This window comes from Xyrauchen texanus, chromosome 16 (assembly GCF_025860055.1).
Source record: "Xyrauchen texanus isolate HMW12.3.18 chromosome 16, RBS_HiC_50CHRs, whole genome shotgun sequence".
NCBI lineage: Eukaryota > Metazoa > Chordata > Actinopteri > Cypriniformes > Catostomidae > Xyrauchen > Xyrauchen texanus.
The window spans coordinates 28923629-28942638 of record NC_068291.1 but is presented as its reverse complement, the minus strand read 5'-3'; the positions used below and the strand labels follow the sequence as shown (position 1 = coordinate 28942638).

General features: G+C 39.0%; 1 protein-coding gene across 5 annotated transcripts in view; it reads left to right on the top strand.

Annotated features, from left to right (window-relative positions):
• The window catches only part of LOC127657089 (EH domain-binding protein 1-like), a 182346-nt gene that overhangs the window by 122791 nt on the left and 40545 nt on the right, over positions 1-19010 (top strand). For 3 of the 5 annotated variants that reach the window (XM_052145736.1, XM_052145735.1, XM_052145734.1), the window contains 3 exons: positions 8630-8798; positions 13118-13291; positions 15780-15931. In XM_052145736.1, coding sequence (XP_052001696.1) covers positions 8630-8798; positions 13118-13291; positions 15780-15931 — 495 coding nt within the window. The remainder of the gene's footprint in view (positions 1-8629; positions 8799-13117; positions 13292-15779; positions 15932-19010) is intronic. The other 2 variants (XM_052145738.1, XM_052145737.1) reach the window with 1 other exon arrangement.

Genomic DNA, 19010 nt, shown 5'->3' with positions numbered 1-19010 from the left:
AGGAATTTCTTCATTCATACTAGGGGGCTAAAAGTTCCCCTAATTGAAGAATCTCCATATGCATTTTAACATACTAACATAAAGTAACTACACAGTATCCACAGCTACATTCCAAATGTCATCTTGGAGCAGCTTTCTTTTTCTGGTGGATTCTCCTCTAATGAAACAGAATGGTCGAAGGTAGCTGAAGGACTGTGTGTGTGTGTGTGTGTGTGTGTGTGTGCAGATCAAAGGGGTTAGCTAGAACAGAGAAACTGTTAGTCAGAGAGCGAGAGATAGATGCCCCTCCAATCTCTTCATGAGTTGTGATCAAGCCACCGCTCTCTCCTGCTCTTCACACACTGTCATTACTCAGTGGGGTCGTTTTCTCTTTTTTTTTCCCCTTCTCTCTTTTTCTTCCTCTTTCTCTCTCCACCACAACAGCCTCTCCTTTCTTCTCTTCCACAGCCTCATTCCTTTCTTTTAACCACCCTTCAATTTTTAACCTAATTCATAAGGCTGTCTCCTATGAATAAAATATGAAGGATAAAAGCGTAAAGTTTAAGTTCATTTTGATATGAAATTGCAATTGTTTAATCCAGTTATTTCAGTCAAGCTGAAAAGTGTTTGTTTAGAGAGAGAGAGTGCTAAGAGTTTGTGTGTGTGTATCTGTGAACACTTTAATTAAAGAAAGTAGGTACAAGCATTAGCACATTATTTTCCAATAACTTGTTGATTTTTCTTTTGCATTAATGCATTTTAATGGTCATGCGTCACGTCCTCAAAGACTGAGAGAATTTTTTTAAAGTGCGTTCACACATAAAGTGATATTCAAGGGGGAAGTGACAAAGTCATTGATTTTCAATGAGAGTTGGTGATTTCTGGTGAGCAACAGCGACCATTGGTAATGCAATGTGGGAGTGTACAGTTATGTGAAAAAGTTGATGTGTCTCCTATGAGATACTGTAGGAAAGATGGAGTTGTTAATGCAGTTGTGTAGGCTTTCACTGTTCTAAATGATTCATCTTTGCTCATATGCAAAGATATGATAGGATATGTCAATAGGATATGTCGATAAGAGTTTGATTCATGCATTTATAATTGTTTATCTTGTTTATTATACAATATATTGTGAACGTTTTTGCCTCTAACAATGTATTTTCAAAAGATAGTTTACTTGTTTATCAAGTCAACAAGTGTCAGTGAAGAGCATGTTTGAGATGAAATATGGCACAAGTGATGTCTGTAGAAAACCATGGTAAATATCACTTGTGAGTATTTTTATTGGCCATCATTATCAAGCTGTACTTTTGCCAAATTATGCAAAAAGTGTGAAAATATTATTTAATTGTGTGCATAAAGGATACATAAATGTTAGCTATGAAATTAGCCTTAGCAAGTCAGCCATTATATTTAAAAAAAATTTATAAAAAAATATTATTTTCATCACCATGATTTCCACCACATAATTCTATTTAACACAATACAGAATTTTAGATGGGATGGAAATTACACTGTGGTGTGAATTTCCATGACTTTCCTTTGTTGTGCATGAACATACAGTTTAAGACATTGTTAATAGACACATTTAAAAAAAATTGTGAGTGTGAATAATTTTTTTGCGGGGGGAGAGCACTTTCTAATCCTTAGTGCAAAAAGTTGAAGAAACGCCCTTATACAAACACATTCCCCTCCAGAATGTTTCTTTTTAGCTGCAAGAAAACTGTGACTAGGCCAAATTTTGCGTTTTAATCTGATTTTCAAAAGCTACTGCATAGCCAGTGCAGCCTACTAATAACGGCATCCAGCATTAGGATCAGCAATACAGCCATTTGTTGACCTCCAGCGATACAGTCGTTGTATATGTGGAAAGTCCTTTTAGAGTAAAAACTTTTATAGCAGGTGTGTGTTGTTTGAACTCCACTCTTGAGCCTGTCTGGTATTGTAAAGAACAGCTTGTGGTGAATGGCTCTTACTACTGGGTAATTATCTTGTCGTGACAAGGGTAAAGTTTTCTTACTGCTCGCACACAAGCTGCCTGCCCAACCAGTTCATCTACTACTGTTTCATCCGCATCAGGGGTTTGTCTTTCCAACTGCCCACATTCAACTATGTGTGCACAAAACTGACGTGCACAGCTCTTCTTCCATCTCGTCTGTAACACTCTTCTGGCTCTCTGCAAACATATATTTTAATAAGCATGTTTTGTCTGGTTTCGTTTTGTAAGTCTCGCTCTTGACATTTCTCTCTCTGTCATGATACATAACTCTTGATATTTATATTCCCCCATTGTTTATGTATTCTGACATTTGTTTGTTTTCAACCTAAAGGTGTTGTGGAAATGTGTCTAATGACCTCATAAATCTTTGAGGGACAAACCTGGCCAATAGCATTGATCCTTCCATCCTTCTCTCTATTTTTTTTTTAATTATCATCTCTACTTCTCAGAAATGGGTATCTGTTTGACAGTGGGGTTTTTTTGTAAGCCGGGTGCTTCCATCTCTATCTCTCTATTTATCTTTTCCCCCTCACACCGCACCAGTATCATCTACACACATGCACAAGTATAATTATGCCATGTACAACGGCCTTTGATAGCATGTACAGTTTTCTTCTTAATTCTTTATCAAATGCATTGATCGTGGTATATGTGCATTGATCCAGGAAGCACATCTGCAGCCCAGTGATAAGGCCACAGTGGCATCTCACTCTCTCTTTCTCTCCCTCTCTCTCATTCTTGCTCATTTGGCTGGGGGCTAAAGCAGACTGCTGTAGGATTAGCTGATGCTCAACTACTTGCATTTTAAGTTGACACCTCAACACCAAGCAGAGGCCACATTACAGAGGAAAAAGCCGTCCACCCAATGCTTCCCCTTTCGAAAACTCTCTCACTCCTGATATTTCTCTCTCTCTCTCTCGACTACATATAATTGGATTTGTGAACGGGAGCAGCCGAATGCTTCCTTTAGAATGGCCGGGGACACAAGGTGAAGTTTTCTCATTACAGACCACGAAGCCAGGGGACAGATCATAGCCGATCTGTATTTTCCATTTAAAGAGGACAGAAATGGGAGAGAAGGAAGAATAAAAGAGAGAAGGGTTTGATAGACATTGGTGAGAGAGGGAGGTGAAGAGGACAAGGAAGTCTCTTTATTTTACAGGTCACTTTGTAAAGAACAAAACGAAAGGGTTGATGAGCCAGAGACGTGGCGATGTTTTCATTTTCTAGAACATATCTTTTGGCCCCAGAAACCATTGTATTTGGCTTTGCTTTTGTGAATATTCAGGTTCTTTTTGCCACGTTGACCCAAAATTTGATTATCGTGTACCATCTGTATGATTTTGTGAGGATAAAAATCCAAAACCTCTCCTCTTCCGCACTGCTTACTTGCAGTGTGGGTGTGTGTACGTGGCCCTCCCCTTTTCTGCACACTCAGTGTGTCATGACAAATGTATCTGTTTGTGCTTCACTGGCTGGCACCGTCTCTGGCTGGCTGGCACGGTTGTGTTAGCGCCAGGACCTCGGGCTTGTGTGTGTGCCTAGCAGAGCGACTCCTTCCCTGGCTCACTGTACCCACCGGCCCCCTTCCACCCCCAAGCCCCCTCCAAAAGAGCAGCCAGGCTGGGGCAGCCACCCGGATCCCATGCCCAATGTGAGTGCTTCTGTCTGGGCCTCAGCTCTACCGCCCACCACCTCTCTTCCTGGATCTCCTGTCCAGTCTGGGGCAACAGCCTTCCATTATCTGCTTTTACACCACCTTTTCTCTTTTTTACTTCCAAAAAAGTGGAGACAAGTCTTCCTACACAGTATGCTTTCTTCTCCACCTTTAACTATCACTTTATCACTGTTTCTGCCACCCACAATGATTCAATGATTTTTTTTCTTCACTTGTTCTCTTGTATGCCCTCATTATCCTTAGAGATCAGCAGCTGTGAGTTTGGATGGACCACTGGTCTCTCTTCCTCTTCCTCTCACTCCATGCATTGCTCAGTTGGATAGTCCAGACTGAACGGTCAGGCTTCAGTGTAGCTGAAGAAGAGCCACTTGAAGTCCATTTGAATGGAGAGAGAGAGAGTGATTAAAGGAATCTCTTCATAAGAGGAGAGACAGTTTCACACCTCATTGCCGCTTTAGAAATGGATCATTCCACAGTGATTATTCTGTCATTGTAAAAGGCTGATTGAATTGAGGACTCCGTCTGCGTGGTTAAATGATTATTTTGGTCCACACAAGTTGACCTCACACCTTTAATTCACATCTTTCTCTTTCAATCTCTCTATTATCAATTTTATAGGACCTGATTAGCATGATTGTTTAACATACAATATTGGCAAGCAACAATACAAATAGAAAATATATATATTTTTCTGGTTTTATGGCTTGTGCACACCAAGCTCAAAACTAATGCAATTATGTGGAAATCTAAAATATTGGCAAACAGTATTTTAGACCATTTTCACATACTTTTTGATTGGTTGGCATCTGAACAATAGAAGAAAATCTACCTTGCCTCTGAATAAACAAAACTCTGAAGCAGTACGATATTTCATACTCGATGTAAAGGAGCTCGTGGAAATGCGTTTTTTTTCTTTTCAAACTTAAGGAACATTCCTTCTTGACAGCGCATTAATCGCTGGAGTTTGCCAAGTCGCAACAATAATTTTTATTTATACTAGGGATTTCTAACTTCAAGTATCTGCCCTTTTACAATTTAAGCTTCTGTGAGATGTTTTAGTATTGTGTCTGTGTGGTTTGAAGCATCTTCTCTTTACTCTGTCTGCTGCGGTTTTCATCTTTTGTTAATTATCCTTGACTATATTATTACAGAACATTTCCAGAGTTGCCTTAAAGCAGTTTACACTGGGCCTGGTGGTAATCCTGTCCTCTGGGCACCCACGCACAATTTTCTGTGCTAATGGCCAGCCCAGCCCTGAATCACTTTATGTAAAATTGTGTGTCGAAGGTTGTGTTTATTGATACCTGCGAGGTTGAGCTTATCATGTAGTGTTTTAGACTCCAGCCTCAAAATTAATGAAAATTATATTACATTAAATGTTATGATGAGCACAGGGCAAAATGCCTCACAGCTCAAACGAAACACTCAGAATTACTAGCTGGATGAAACGGCTTAAGCCAGCTTAGGTCTCCCAGCCTGAACAAGCTAGTGCCCGAAAGCCCTTTAAAACCATAAACAAGACCAGTCTGTCCAGACTGGGAGACCAGCTAAACTATCAAACCATTTTAGACTGGTTTAAGATGTTTATTTTTATTAATTTATTTCAGCAGGGTACAGAGAGAACAAGAGTCATGATCAAAACAATCTCATAGCTCAATATCTTTTGTTCAGTTTATTCACATCCATATTATTGGCTAATCTGAGACATCTTCCAATCAGAGCAGATGTATAAAGTTTGCAGGAGTGCGGTGGATACACACAAGCACACAATTCAGCTTTGGCAGGAACACTGCTGTGTTGTTAGGTGTAACCTGGCCTTAGATTTGTCTTGAATGTTCCAATTACCCTGAGATCCAGGGGGCCTCCGGGCTGGACCCCTTCAAAATGCTGCTGGGATTCCCTCATCTGCATCTCACCACTTGTTGTCCTCTTTAACAATGGCTTCAGACAAACAGTTTTCACAGAAACAGGTGAAATGGGGTTAATTAGCTTAACGCTTCTGTAATGAATTGGGCTAATTCACACTCTGCTCTTCTGCTCCAGAAACCTGTTAGCACCTTGAAAATACAGAAAGAGGTTGGTGAGTATATGCTCATGGCTGTTTGTGGAGCCAGTTTTCTCATCCTAACTGTAACTTTAATCTCAGACCCCATATACACCTGGTAGTCAGATGCATTTCAGGTGGTCTGATCAAAAGTTGTCAGCATTAAATGGAGATGTAAAGGGGGTGCAAAACGTTTTGTGAATGTCAAGTCATTTATATTTGTATAGCACCTATCACAACACATCGTGTTAATCAATTGCTTCACTAAAACAAGAGTTTAAACTTTGCCGGTTACAAGCGACTATAAAAGGAAATTACTGTAAAATGTTTAAAAAAAAATATTCCTATACAAGTACGAGAACTTCAATGATATTCTACTGTGTGTTTGATGCTGTATAAACATGCAGTGACAAAGATGAGAAGCACACACCTGAAACCCAGCAATACAGGTACTCCATTAAAATAACGGATTCTGATTGGAATGCTGCATTTGTTCTTGGATTAAATTTAAACATAATGGTGCATTTGATTAACAGAGTCTTCTATAGAGGTCGACCGATTAATCAATCGGCCGGCCGATTAATCGGCCGATTTTTTTGCATTTTTTAACATAATCGCATCGGCCAATATCCAAGTATATCAAGCCGATTATTAGGCAGGCGCATCTGTGGCCTAGAGTCATTTTCCAGCAGAGTGAGCAGACCTCATCCAATGCCTAAGGAAGGAGCTAAGTTCCTTGGAGAAAACAGTAAGGATTAAATTTGTATAACTTCTTTATATTTAATTAAAAAACTTTTGATATGTTACTGCCAACTTCGAGAAAAAACGCGACTTGACGTTCGGCTACTTTGGATATTGATAGCGTAGTTGAAGTTGCATTATCACAGCAGAAGGGTTGCTATCATGTCACAATAAGTAAGCAAGAATTTTGCAATTACAGATAGTGAATCTGAGACTTTTATTTGTTCTGTTTGTGTGTCTTATATTTGAGAGGGTTGTCACTCAATGCAGAGAAATAAGTAATAAAAAAGATACCAAGGCGCTATAGGCTATTGAAGGACTGGCTTTGGTAAGCTCGGACGTTATCGGTTCTGCTGTCGGTACTGGAGAAATTAAGAAAATACATTTATTATTGCTATAAAGAGAAAGTTATTTTATCTCGCCAGCCATTTCTATGTATAATAATATGTCGCGCACAGCGAGCACAACACAGCCCTGCTAAATGAGTGACAGAACTAAACATTCAAACGTAGCCTGGTTTAGATTTGTGATATTAGTCTGATTTTATTTTAGATTTCGCCTTCCAAAGATTATCAAAATAATATTTATACATAAGCCGCATTCTGTCTAGCACAACTTCCTTCCCTTCACGGCGGTGCACTGACATTTCTCCCTAAAACTCAAACTTAACGTCAGAATCAGCACGATCGGTGATTGTTGTAAAATGCAGTCTAGCTACTGTTGCTAAATTGCGGGACGCGTTTAATAATAAAAAGAGCGCAAGGGATACCGTTCCCAAGGCGGCGCACGCTCCGAAACAGACCACAACGAGACAAGCAAAGTATAGGCTACTTTGGGCTTCATGTGCGCGTCTAAACTATCAACTATACACAAAAATATGTCTAAACGACCGGCTTGGAGAGTCACTTAAACACAGTTTATGTCTTAAACGGACGTAGTTATGGAAGTAGTTGGGAGAAAATATGCTGCATCAGGAGCCTATTAGATCTGAACTCGGTCTTAAAGGGGAAGCTGTCTAATAAACATGCTGACGATTGAGCTATTACTGCGAATCAAACAACAAAAGGCAAAGAGAAAATTACTTATGATTTTTATCTATGATAAACTATGCAGTGTTATTTTACAATTGATTACTTTATTAGATTTCTTTTTAGACCACACCTGAACAGTAATGTTAGTAGACCTTCCTGATCCTATATAACGTTTATCTTTGTTTAATATATATATATATATATATATATATATATATAACAACAAGAACCGTTAAGAATACCGTTGAAGTATCGGATCGATAAGAGTAGTAATACCATTAAAACCTTAACGACACTCATCCCTAGTTATGCCTGTGCTTCTCTTGGATGCTCTGAATATTGGATTACGTTCCTGGATTGGCCCTTAATTAAAGCTGCATTTGGATCTCAACCTTCGTGTCTCGGAGCAGTTCGTAACACCTGCTTTGTTTATTTAATATATTTGTTATACATTATTTATACAATATGTTTTTATATTATACATTTTTTATTTAAGTCTACAAGTGCAGATTGGTCAAGTGTTCAATAAATGTATTTGTTGAGAAATTTTGTCTATCTTAAGTAATTATTTGTGTTACATTTTATCTTTCAAATAAAAGGTTCAAATAAGAGGTTAAAAACAAGCACATATTGGCCAAAATAAATCGGCAGCATTAATCGGCCATCGGCCAACCCGGATTTCAAAAGATCGGCATCGACCTGAAAAAAACAATATTGGTCGACCTCTAGTCTTCTACAGTCAAGTAGAAGTTCCATGTCCTGTAATGCTTTTTAAAATCATAAATCCGTGAAATGTAGTAGTTCAACTGGAAAGGGACCTTTGCGTGCATTTTTGTATCTACCTCTTATTTATGCAAACAAGCTTACTCACACACATAAAATGAAATTCCAGCATGTATCTCAGGTTTATTATGTCTAGTCCTGTACAGAATCAATGACATATAAACCATGCATTATATTCAACACACACGCTGTCTCTTTTTCTTTCTCTATGTTGCTGCCAGGGACCCTCCATCCTGGCTAGTAAAAAAAAAAGCTGCTATCAGTCTGATCTGATGGGAGAGAGAGAAGAGTGAAAATGGCATTTCTGTCAATTACTTGAGCTGGCACCCGTTCAATAACCCCCCTCTCCCTCCATCTCTGTGTGTGTGTGTTAGGAGCGTGATGAAGAACGGCGCAGGCAGCTGAGAGAGAGAGCCAGGCAGCTGATAGCGGAGGCTCGATCTGGAGTAAAGATGGCTGAACTGCCTCTCTACACTGACTCCACCTCTATTTCCTGTAGTGCAGCTGGGAACAACTTAAAAGGAAGGTCAAAGACAGCTGGAGGTGAGTGCAGGGGGGCTTTTAGAGTCAGAACGTGCACATACACTCACAATGTATAAACACACATACAAGCATATACACTTTCTCATAAACATGCAAGCACGCACTCAAATCTGCATGCATTTTATTCTGAAATATCATACACAGCTCTGTTCCAAAACCTTGCCTACCAAGACAGCATTTACCTAGACCATATCATATGTGTGCTCCCAACACAAAGTGTGTTCCAAAGGGTAGATACCGTTCCTTCTTTTGATCAAATTCGAAGACAGCTTCACATTTATCCTTCATGGCTAAGGCAATCCTATAATGCAACAAAGCTCAATGAAAAAACTATTCCAAGATTTCAGATGAAGTGAGATTATAAATATTATTAATTTAGTGCTATTTGTGTTATTAGCTTAACAACATACTAACACCCAAACTCTGTTGAAATCAACTGCTAGTCCTGTCTTCCATGTGCTTCCATGTTCCAATGTGAGGAACCCATTTAAATATTCACTCAGTTGTTACTTGTGTATAGCGTCAAATTTGGTCACTTTTGAGGTTCCATTGCAGCTAGGATGCTACTTGGGAAGCAAGCTGTAAAGGAGGGAGTAGACAGCAAGGGAGTTAATTTAAGGGATAGTTCACACAAAAAATTAATTGTCATCATTTACTGACTTTCTTTCGTGGAACACAAAAAGCGATGTTAGAATGTTTCACCATTCACTTTCATTAGATAAAAAAAATAAAAATTACAATGAAAGTGAATGGTAACTGATGCTAACATTCTACCTTAAAGAACCCATATGATGCTAATTTACAGGTTCATAATTTTATTTTGGGGGTCTACTAGAATAGGTTTTCATGGTTTAATGTTCAAAAAACTAATAATTTTTTTCATACTGTACATTTCTTTCCCTGCTCTTCATACTCTGTCTCTTCAAAGCCCCCCTTTTTGAAAAGCCCAGTGTGCTCTGATTGGTCAGCTGGCCTAGTCTGTTGTGATTGTCAACCACGTAGAGCGTGTGTCGGAATTGTAACGGCCCTTACTATAACAGAGTTTCAGTTCCTGAGGCTTCGTGAGCAGCACTGTAAACACTATTGAAACCATGGTAAAAGTGGCGTCGGTTTTTGTTGTACTAGTTTTTGCCAGAGTTCAATAATTAATGAAATAATGAAAGTTTGGAAGAACAAGTGACCTGAACCACCTTCGCACGCTTGACTTGAGCAGGACGTTTCACAGTGGTAAGGTTTAATTTAGTAGCTTACAAGTACACTGTGGATTATTGTGAACCTAACAAAGCTTCAAGTAAAAGACACGCAGTGCGTCTTAGTTAGTCATCTTTTTCTGGAATGGGTGTAGCTGAACCTTTTTTGCCTGAGCTATGAACAGAGAACAGAGGCTTACTCCCGGTTAGTGAACAGGTTTGCCATGGACTACCGTGGGTAGCGGCCGTAACATTAGAGCTTGTAATTATAAAATTATATAAGACTCTTTGAGATCAACCATTTTGTTACACAGTCATAGGTAAAAGCCGCCCCACAGCTGAATAGTAAACCCTTAACAAAACAATAACATTACATAGCAAGTTAGCCAAGCATTACCATGGATTGCAGATGTAAAATGACCGTTAAGTAAAATAAATCCATCTACTCACTTGATCACTATTCATGATAGTAAGAACGACAAACAATCTGCATGGTTTGGAACAACATAAAGGTAGGTAAATGATGACAGAATTTAGTTTTGGGTGCCCATAATGTCTGCTTGAAAATGATTTTGTCGCTCAAACCATAATCGCGACCATTACTTTCAAAGCCCAGAGGAGCATTACATTAAGCAACACACCCATGTACACTAAACTCTAATTTGAGGTGTTCACAGAGGGCTTCACTTCCATTTGTTCAGGCAGTCGGCTCCAACATAATCCCTTTGGAAATACATCAGGAAAACTCAGAGCATCTGATGGCAGCCAAAGGTGCCCTATGCCCCAACACACATGCACACCAGTCCACACGGCCCAAATCATCATCACGTCATTACAAAACACACCCATGCCGGGTAATCAGCGGCTTATTGCCTAAGAAAAGAGTCCCGTAGATGGCGTCTCCTTCGGTTCTGCCGCCCCACTGCGTCCTGCGTTATCATCAGCCACCATTTCTCCTTTTATTTCACATTACAGGACCATGAGACAGCCCGTTAGTGTCGAGTTAACCACTGGGTGTACCGTGTGGAAACAGTGGGGCTTTAGCGTAGTGGGCAGCTGCCACCATATTATACATGTTTACGCTGAGGGATGTTAGCGTGGTGGCTAGCTGCTGCGTATTATTAAAAGTGAGAGGGTGTTAGCATTGTGACTAGGTGTTGTTTAATAAGCACAGAATAAGAGAGGTGTTAACGTAGCGGGTTAGCCGCTGTGCCTAATTCTGTGCCGGCTCATGTCCGTGTGCACCATTTCACAGCTCAAGGGGAGACAAAATATTCATTTCCTTTTATCTCTTTCATCTTTCTCTCTTTGACGCCCTCCATTTTCTCTTCATCCTCTCCCCGTCTACTTAATAGTGTTCCCTCCTCTGCCTCAATCACGCCATTCTACTCATTTACCGCAGTCCAGAAATGCCACAAAACACCTCTCACAACAGCCCACAGAGGTGGACAAACCAGTACAGACAGAGCAGAGATAAACAGGTCAAACATATGGGGAGAAAAAGGGATAGAGAAAGGGGGAAGTGAAAAGAGAGAAAATGGTTTGGTTTATTTGGCCTTTTGGGTTGTTGAAATTTCTAATTGTAGAACTCATTAAAAATCAGGTCTGAGGAAAATGCTGTAGGCTTGATGCACAAGGCCTATCGTGCAGAACGCATAATCCCACCAACACACAAGCACACACACTCCGCTCTTATTCTGAGTAGAGCAAAACATTCACCAGCAAAACTTTCACCAACTCCAGCACCATGCATTCTGTTAATTAGCTTAGCACTGCCCATTTGTGTATCATAGAAAGTAAATTAAACAAAGCATGAGGGAGAAAAAAAAGGAACACTGTCACTTTCTCTTTCTCTTTTTTCTCTTTTTGATTGTTTGTGCATTTCTCTGGGGATGTCATGTGGCATTTTCCTATTTGTTTTGTCTCTTATTTAGGTTGAACTGCTCCGTGTGCGTGGCTCTGTTCTGGTTGCCATGTAACTGAATGAGATCGATGTGTATTGTGTATTGTCGAGGGCTCTGTGGGTTTCAGATCTGTGGATGCGGAAGAGTAAATCTGGAGGAGATTTTGCCGTCAAGGCCCAATCTGCCATGCAACGAAACACACAGACACACACACAGCACACAGAGCGCTCAGCTCTGCCAGACACTCTCCTGATCTGCCTGATTTCTCTCATCTCAAACACACACACTGATGTGAGAGCAACTGTAGGCAACTAAAAGTCAGCAAAAATAAAAAAAGAAATAACTTTTGTAGAAGTTGAGGTGTAATTTTTTTTTTGTTTTAAAACTTTGTCCTATCCCAGCTTAATTTGCAGAGACCATTAAATAAGAGACGGTAAGATATTCATTTGTTGATTTCCCCCAAAAAGATTGAACACTGGCACAATCAAAACATTGCTTTGTTTATTTTGCATCTCAACCACCCCAACATTGTAACGTTCAGGGTTTCCATAGTCATTGAAAACCTGGAAATATGAGGCAATTTTTGGAATCGTGTTTTCCAGGCCTGGAAATTGATTTTAATAACACCTAAAAAGTAAAAGAATTTCTAGTTATTCTCCACTCTGAAAGATTTAGTCATATAAATATTGCTCTTGAGGAGTAGAACAAAAGTGATGTCCAATTTGTGAGTGAATCCTCCTCCTGACTAGGTTTTTTTTCTGTTTCTGTAATTGATAGAAATTGTTCACATATCGTACAGAATGATTCATGAGCAAATCAGTTTGAATCAACATGATTTTTAAAAATCGGTTTCCAGAAATCACAAACTATTGGAAAAGTCATGTAATTTCATTGGTCACAAAGGGTGGGAACCCTAAACATTGGCTAAACCAGTGGCATTAGTTTGGGGTGGGACTATGTTTGTCCACCCAATGGAAGACATGGGGAGTGTTTATGGAAACCTGTTTGAAAACATGATTTATTTGTGCAACTTTGTTATATGACACTAGTGGCACAGAAGTTACACACTTCACCTATCACGAAATATGATATGAATGTCTAAATGGATCTAAACTCTTAACAACTTTTTTTTATGTTGGAATACAAAACTAACATTCAACGCTTCACTAACCTTCTCTGTCTTACCTCTTTTCTTTTCTGGGCACCCTTTTTTATTTGCTTACAGACGTGGTGGATGGGTTAAGTGTGGAGGGTGAGGATGAGGAGGGCAGAAGTAAAAAAGAATCTGCGGCACCTCATGCTGATGATGTTACTGATACTAACACAGATGAGGATCTGTCATCTTCATGTCTAATGGAGGACGATTTTACTTACTCTGCCGGTGACCTGGCTTCTCTGGGTAACCCAACACTGCATGATCTCTGCTTGTGCGTGTGTGTGATCACATGTGCATGGTAATGCTAGATTCTCCTAGTTGCCAGTGTTGGTGCATGAGTGTGCAGTGATTTATCTATTTGTCTGTATCTACGGTCTGTGTCTGTTTTACGCATTGTCTGCCACAACATTTAGTTGACGTGAGCCGGATTTGTTTCTTTGGGTGCATCTGAATTTTCAGAATTTGTTGAAAAAGTATTTCTCGACATTTGAAGTATGTTTTGTTGGTATGCAGGCGAGTAGTATAAAGACATTTACTAGACATACTAGATCTGCCTTGTTTGGCATTGTCCTTTGACCAATGTATTCGATTTGTGGAATACTACAACTGCAAAAATTAGTTTACTCCATTTAACCATGAGGAACAACATTCTTAGTACCTATAGCTCTTGATATTAGCTGCCATTTTTATTTAATCTGAGGGCTCCTCATCTCCATTGGTCTTATGTGATAGCAAAGCGTACATAAATACTGAGAATTCAGATATCCCACTTATGACTTACTACTTTTGCATATTGTGTAGCAGGGAAGTATGCATATTCAAATTCAGGTTTCACTTTTGTCAAACCTTTGACCTTTTACCCTACTGTAATGACCCTTCATTTACCATTTCATTTGTCTCTAGTGTCATTACTTGATATTTTCACCACCACCTTAAGAATTTACTGATATTTCAATTGAAAATAACATTAAGGATGACAAGAGCATCAGTTTTCACAGGCTTTAAATTTGTTTCTGAGAGTATTTATAACATTAATTTCTCTTTGGGGAACATTAACAGGTCTTTTGCTTTTGTTTTCCAGTTGAGCTACAGGAACCTTTCAGACCTGTTTAACTTTCAGAACTCAAGACTCCCTTTGAAGTCCACCAAGACGATTTATTAAATCTAAGCTCCAAAGAAATTTGGTTTCAAAATCGTGTTAGTGATTTTGGATTAAGTCAGTTGGCCTGCCCTGATGAAGGACATTGTGATTAGCCAATCATAATAGAGGTCATTTACTTAGACGTTTAAAGGTACAGTAGCAAAAATAACCCTTGTTACTTCTAAAGCCCAGAGTATACATCGGTCAGATGCCAATGCTGAGTGGCACAGGGCGTGTGATGCAAATCTCACGATCAGCTGAGTGCTTGGGCAGTGAACGCATGCAGCCCAGTGTTTCTCACCGTGTGTCTTTTAATGCTCCTGGAATTATTTGCACTAATTGGTGGGTCCACAAGGTGGTAACACTCACATTTGAGCCATTGCCATCACGAAGAAAAGCTACAAGTAATCACCTGTAAACATCGCCGGAGGCGAAGTTAAAAAAAACCACAGTTGATGTGCACGTCAAGAACACGTGTGTGAGGAGGTCCAGAGATACAAGCATTTGTATAACTCAAATCTGAAGCACGATGAAAATATATTTTGGGTCACAACTCCTGAACAGAAATAGTCAGGTGTCTCATAGCAGTCATAGCACATATACGCCAACCGCCTGTGTCTGGGTGCACAGTAATATGGAATATACTTTGACAGGCACACGTTCAACTGTACAAAATTCAGGTATACTTTGGGCTTAAGGGTCAGAGAGTGGAAAAATGTCTTGTAAAATTAAATGACAGCTGTTTTTGGTGCAAGGAACCTTCACTAACTTGGACTGCCTTTTACTAGGTTGAAGATGTTAAAGGTGAGTTTCTTGTGTTTGGGCAAACTTTTGGCCAGTAAACACACCTTGTGCTGAGGCCTGATAAATGGCTCCTGTGGTCCTTTTTTGGAGGGGAGAGAGAGAGGGATGCTGGGAGCAGAGGAGAACAGTACCCACATGAAAAGCTTCCTCATCTCACTTTCATCTCCAGCCCAGATGAGAGGGGGAACGGGAGAGTGAGAGGGAGGACAAGGCCAGAGATTCAGCTAAACCTGCAAGGGGGGGGTGAAATTTGTAAATGCCAGACACGACATAGGGTCTATAAAAGTGTGTGTACTTGCATTTACGCGCAATTATTTATTAGACACTCTTTTTATTATTCACTTGCACATGGGAAAAATCACAGAGAATGTATTACAAAGGAGCCAACAATATTCGTAGTACTGAATTAACTGGTTTGGAGAGTTAACAAGAGTAGTACAGAAGTGTCAAAAGTACAGAAAAGAGAGGTTTATTTTGTGTTGCTTATTTATAGAAAGTAGGTGCATTTGTTTATAGGATTAATAGGGCTTGTGGAAGAGCTATGGTTTCAGCTATTTCATGATGATTATTATGCACACATGGTGTGTGTAATTTAGGAAGCAAGAAAGAGACTTTTTTCTAGAAAGGTGTGTATATATGTGTGTATGTGAGGTTGAGAGGGCCGATTTGCTTGAGGGGAAACATTGCCATAACCTCGGCTTATCTGTGTGTTGGAGAAGAGTGGCCTACTGCACATAACACTTTCTCTATGCTCGGAGTGATTTCTGACACCCCCTCTTTTTCTAGGTGTAATGAACAGCAGGCATGTGGACCTGAAACTCAAGAAGCTCACAGGGTTTCGGCCACAGGATGGCAGCTCTCCATCCTCATCATCCTCTTCATCATCATTGACAGCATCCAGTACTTCTCCCCTCAGCCCTGAACCAAGTGGCCTACAGGTATCCGCACCTAATGCCTCTTTCTCTTAGCATGTACTGCATGTGTATATTGTCACATTTGTTCTCTGGTATATTCCAAAATGCTAATGATCAACTTTTTTTTATCCAATCAAATCAGAATCGATAACATGAAGGCCAACCTATTACATAGAGTGCAATAGTGCCCGGACACTTTTTCAGCTGTTTTTGTTCAGAAACTATTTTTCTTATTTATGTTTTCCATAGGAAAAATCCTTCATAAAAGAGTTCTAAACCATGCAACCAGCTGCGGTTGTGTTGTTGTGTTGCAAACTTTCATTTGAAGCAAAAAATAATTTGATAATCAGACAAAAAGACAAAGGTACTTGATTCATCAGGGAATAATCTACAATCACATGAAGCATTGCAAATGACGTAATTGAATTAAAAACTATAGAAAAAAGATTAATTAAAATATTCATTAATTGTAAGTGAATTAAGTATAGATTATTTTTATTGTAATATATTCAGATAAATAAAAATATACAAGTAGTTTGAGAGTGTAAGACTGAGAACAAAGACTGACCGATCTGCAGATCTTTTTCTGCTGGATTATGGGTAGTGTAATTCTTCACCAGAAGAACCCTATACCATCGATTAACTACCTCGGAGCTCACGGTAGTTTTGCTTGTAAAGTTTATAAGTTATCGTAAAAAAATTTATCCGACTATAGAGAAAATGAAGGGGATATTTACTTCCAGTCTGTTGCATTATATTCTGTTATATACTCATAAATACATAACATTATGGCAGTTAAATGTAGTGTTGGGTTCGAGCCCACCTTAGTCTAGTCCTAGTCAAGATGAAGATACCACTTAATTTATGAAAACCCTTAGTGACAATATGCTTGCAATTATAGCTAGGGGTTTTCTTAACTTAAGGGGTTTCTTGTAAATGGGCCTTGGTCTTTAACCAATCAAATTTGAGTGAAGTCCGAGTCCAGAAGGGGCCAAGTTGGACTGGAGACACAGTCTATAACAGCCCAGTCCGAGTTCGAATTAATCTGTTCATGAATGTGAATTCAAACTATAAACACAATACTAAGTATAATGTCTTTGAGACCATAAAGTTCAAGTCCGGACTCGAGTAGCTCAGTTAATCTGCACATTGCAAATGTTGATTCATGTAGTTTTTCAGAACATAAAATTGTTATTTCCTTATTTCCGTGAGTGGGGTCAAAAAGTAGATAGGTTGGTTTTGTTTGATTCACGTCTCTTTATTATTATTTTCTGTTTAGCACCTTGTGTTTATATGTTAAGCCAGAACCAGGGTTGGGGAGTAACGAAATACAAGTAACGGGATTACGCATTTAAAATACAAAATATAAGTAACTGTATTCCAGTACAGTTACAATTTAAATAATTGGTAATTAGAATAAAGTTACATAAAAAAAAGTATTTTGATTATTGAAGAGATTACTTTGCATTTTATTGTCATTTGTTTCATTTAGTATTTAGTCCTTTCAGATGGAAAGATTTATATACATATAAATGATGCGATCCAAAGTGCATTTGAACAGCGGTGAAACACTTTATTATGATGTGTTACATTCAAACGAGCAGACAGAGAAGCAAGTTTTAATTAAGTTTGAAGCAGAAGAAATAGGAATTGTCAGCTTTATTCTACGTATTCTTGATAATAATTTTTGTATTGTTTTCTTGTAAAAATATCTAAAAATCCTTAAAACATCACTGCATAAGATATTTAGGTTTTTCAGAGAATGTATTTTTAACATGTGTATTTTGTCTTACTGTACTGGCAGAGTTTTTATAGTCAAAAAAAGTGAAAAAATCTACCAGTGCTGAAGAAGTAATCCAAATTATTTAGAATACGTTAATGACCTTGAGTAATCTAACTAAATATGTTACAAATTACATTCTACAGCATGTGTTCTGTAATCTGTAGTGGAATACATTTCAAACGTAACCCTCCCAACCCTAGTCAGAACACATTAGACATGTATAGCGGATCTGGAGTGGTGGTGGCGTAGTGGGCTAAAGCACATAACTGGTAATCAGAAGGTTGTTGGTTCCATCCCCACAGCCACCACCATTGTGTCCTTGAGCAAGGCACTTAACTTCAGGTTGCTCCAGGGGTATTGTCTCTGTAATAAGTGCACTGTAAGTCGCTTTGGATAAAAGCATCTGCCAAATGCATAAATGTAAATGTATAATATCTGAACTCCCTCATATCAAACCTGTCCTTTTCTAACAGAGAAAGTAAGAGAGGAAAGAGCTTTGGGAGTATCGAAAGAAGCATGTGTCTCACGATGATGACGACATGCACTGGATCAATTTGCTGTGTATTAATTACCAGGGTTCTGTGTGTGTGTGTGTAAGAACATGCATAACTGTGTACTGCAGACTGGTCATGTGGACGATTGGTGTTTATATGTGTGTGATGACCTATCTCGCTGTTGTATTCAGAGCCCCCAGGTGGTGACTGCAGGGCATGTTCTTAGACAGTGGTGACTACATTCCCACACCTGTTCGCCTCTCTTTCTCTCTGCTGACAGAGGCGATTTCCTCTGAGCAAATGTTAGCTGGTTTTTCTAAACACAATGACTGCAGTGCTGTTAGTTTGGGTAGGCTGCACTCATTCAGTCCATTGCAGCAGGTATAAAATGATTGGTTGACGTTTCCCAAGGACCTATCACAAAATATGCTGTTGGTTTCAGAGATTAGAGTTTTTGCAGATATAAATATGATGATGCTAAATTTTGCTCATCAAAAAAAAGTCTATGATATATGCACATAAAAAGGCTAAGGACGGGAGGGGAAAAATATAAACCTGTAACATGTTTACATCTAGTCTAATTCAAATGGACAAAATGAAGGAAAAATGCCTTTACGATTACCTGCGAATATTTTCACTCGAAAATACAACACAATATGACATTTAAATACTAAATACGGCTAATGCTATATCATGTTATTATTTTTATTTTTTGAAAAACATACATTTATTATGTCTCCTGTTGGGGTTAAAGGGCAAGACTGCTTTGTATTGGTTGAGAAACATGATGAAAAATTCAAATTCAGGTAACAGTTTTGTGTCTGAC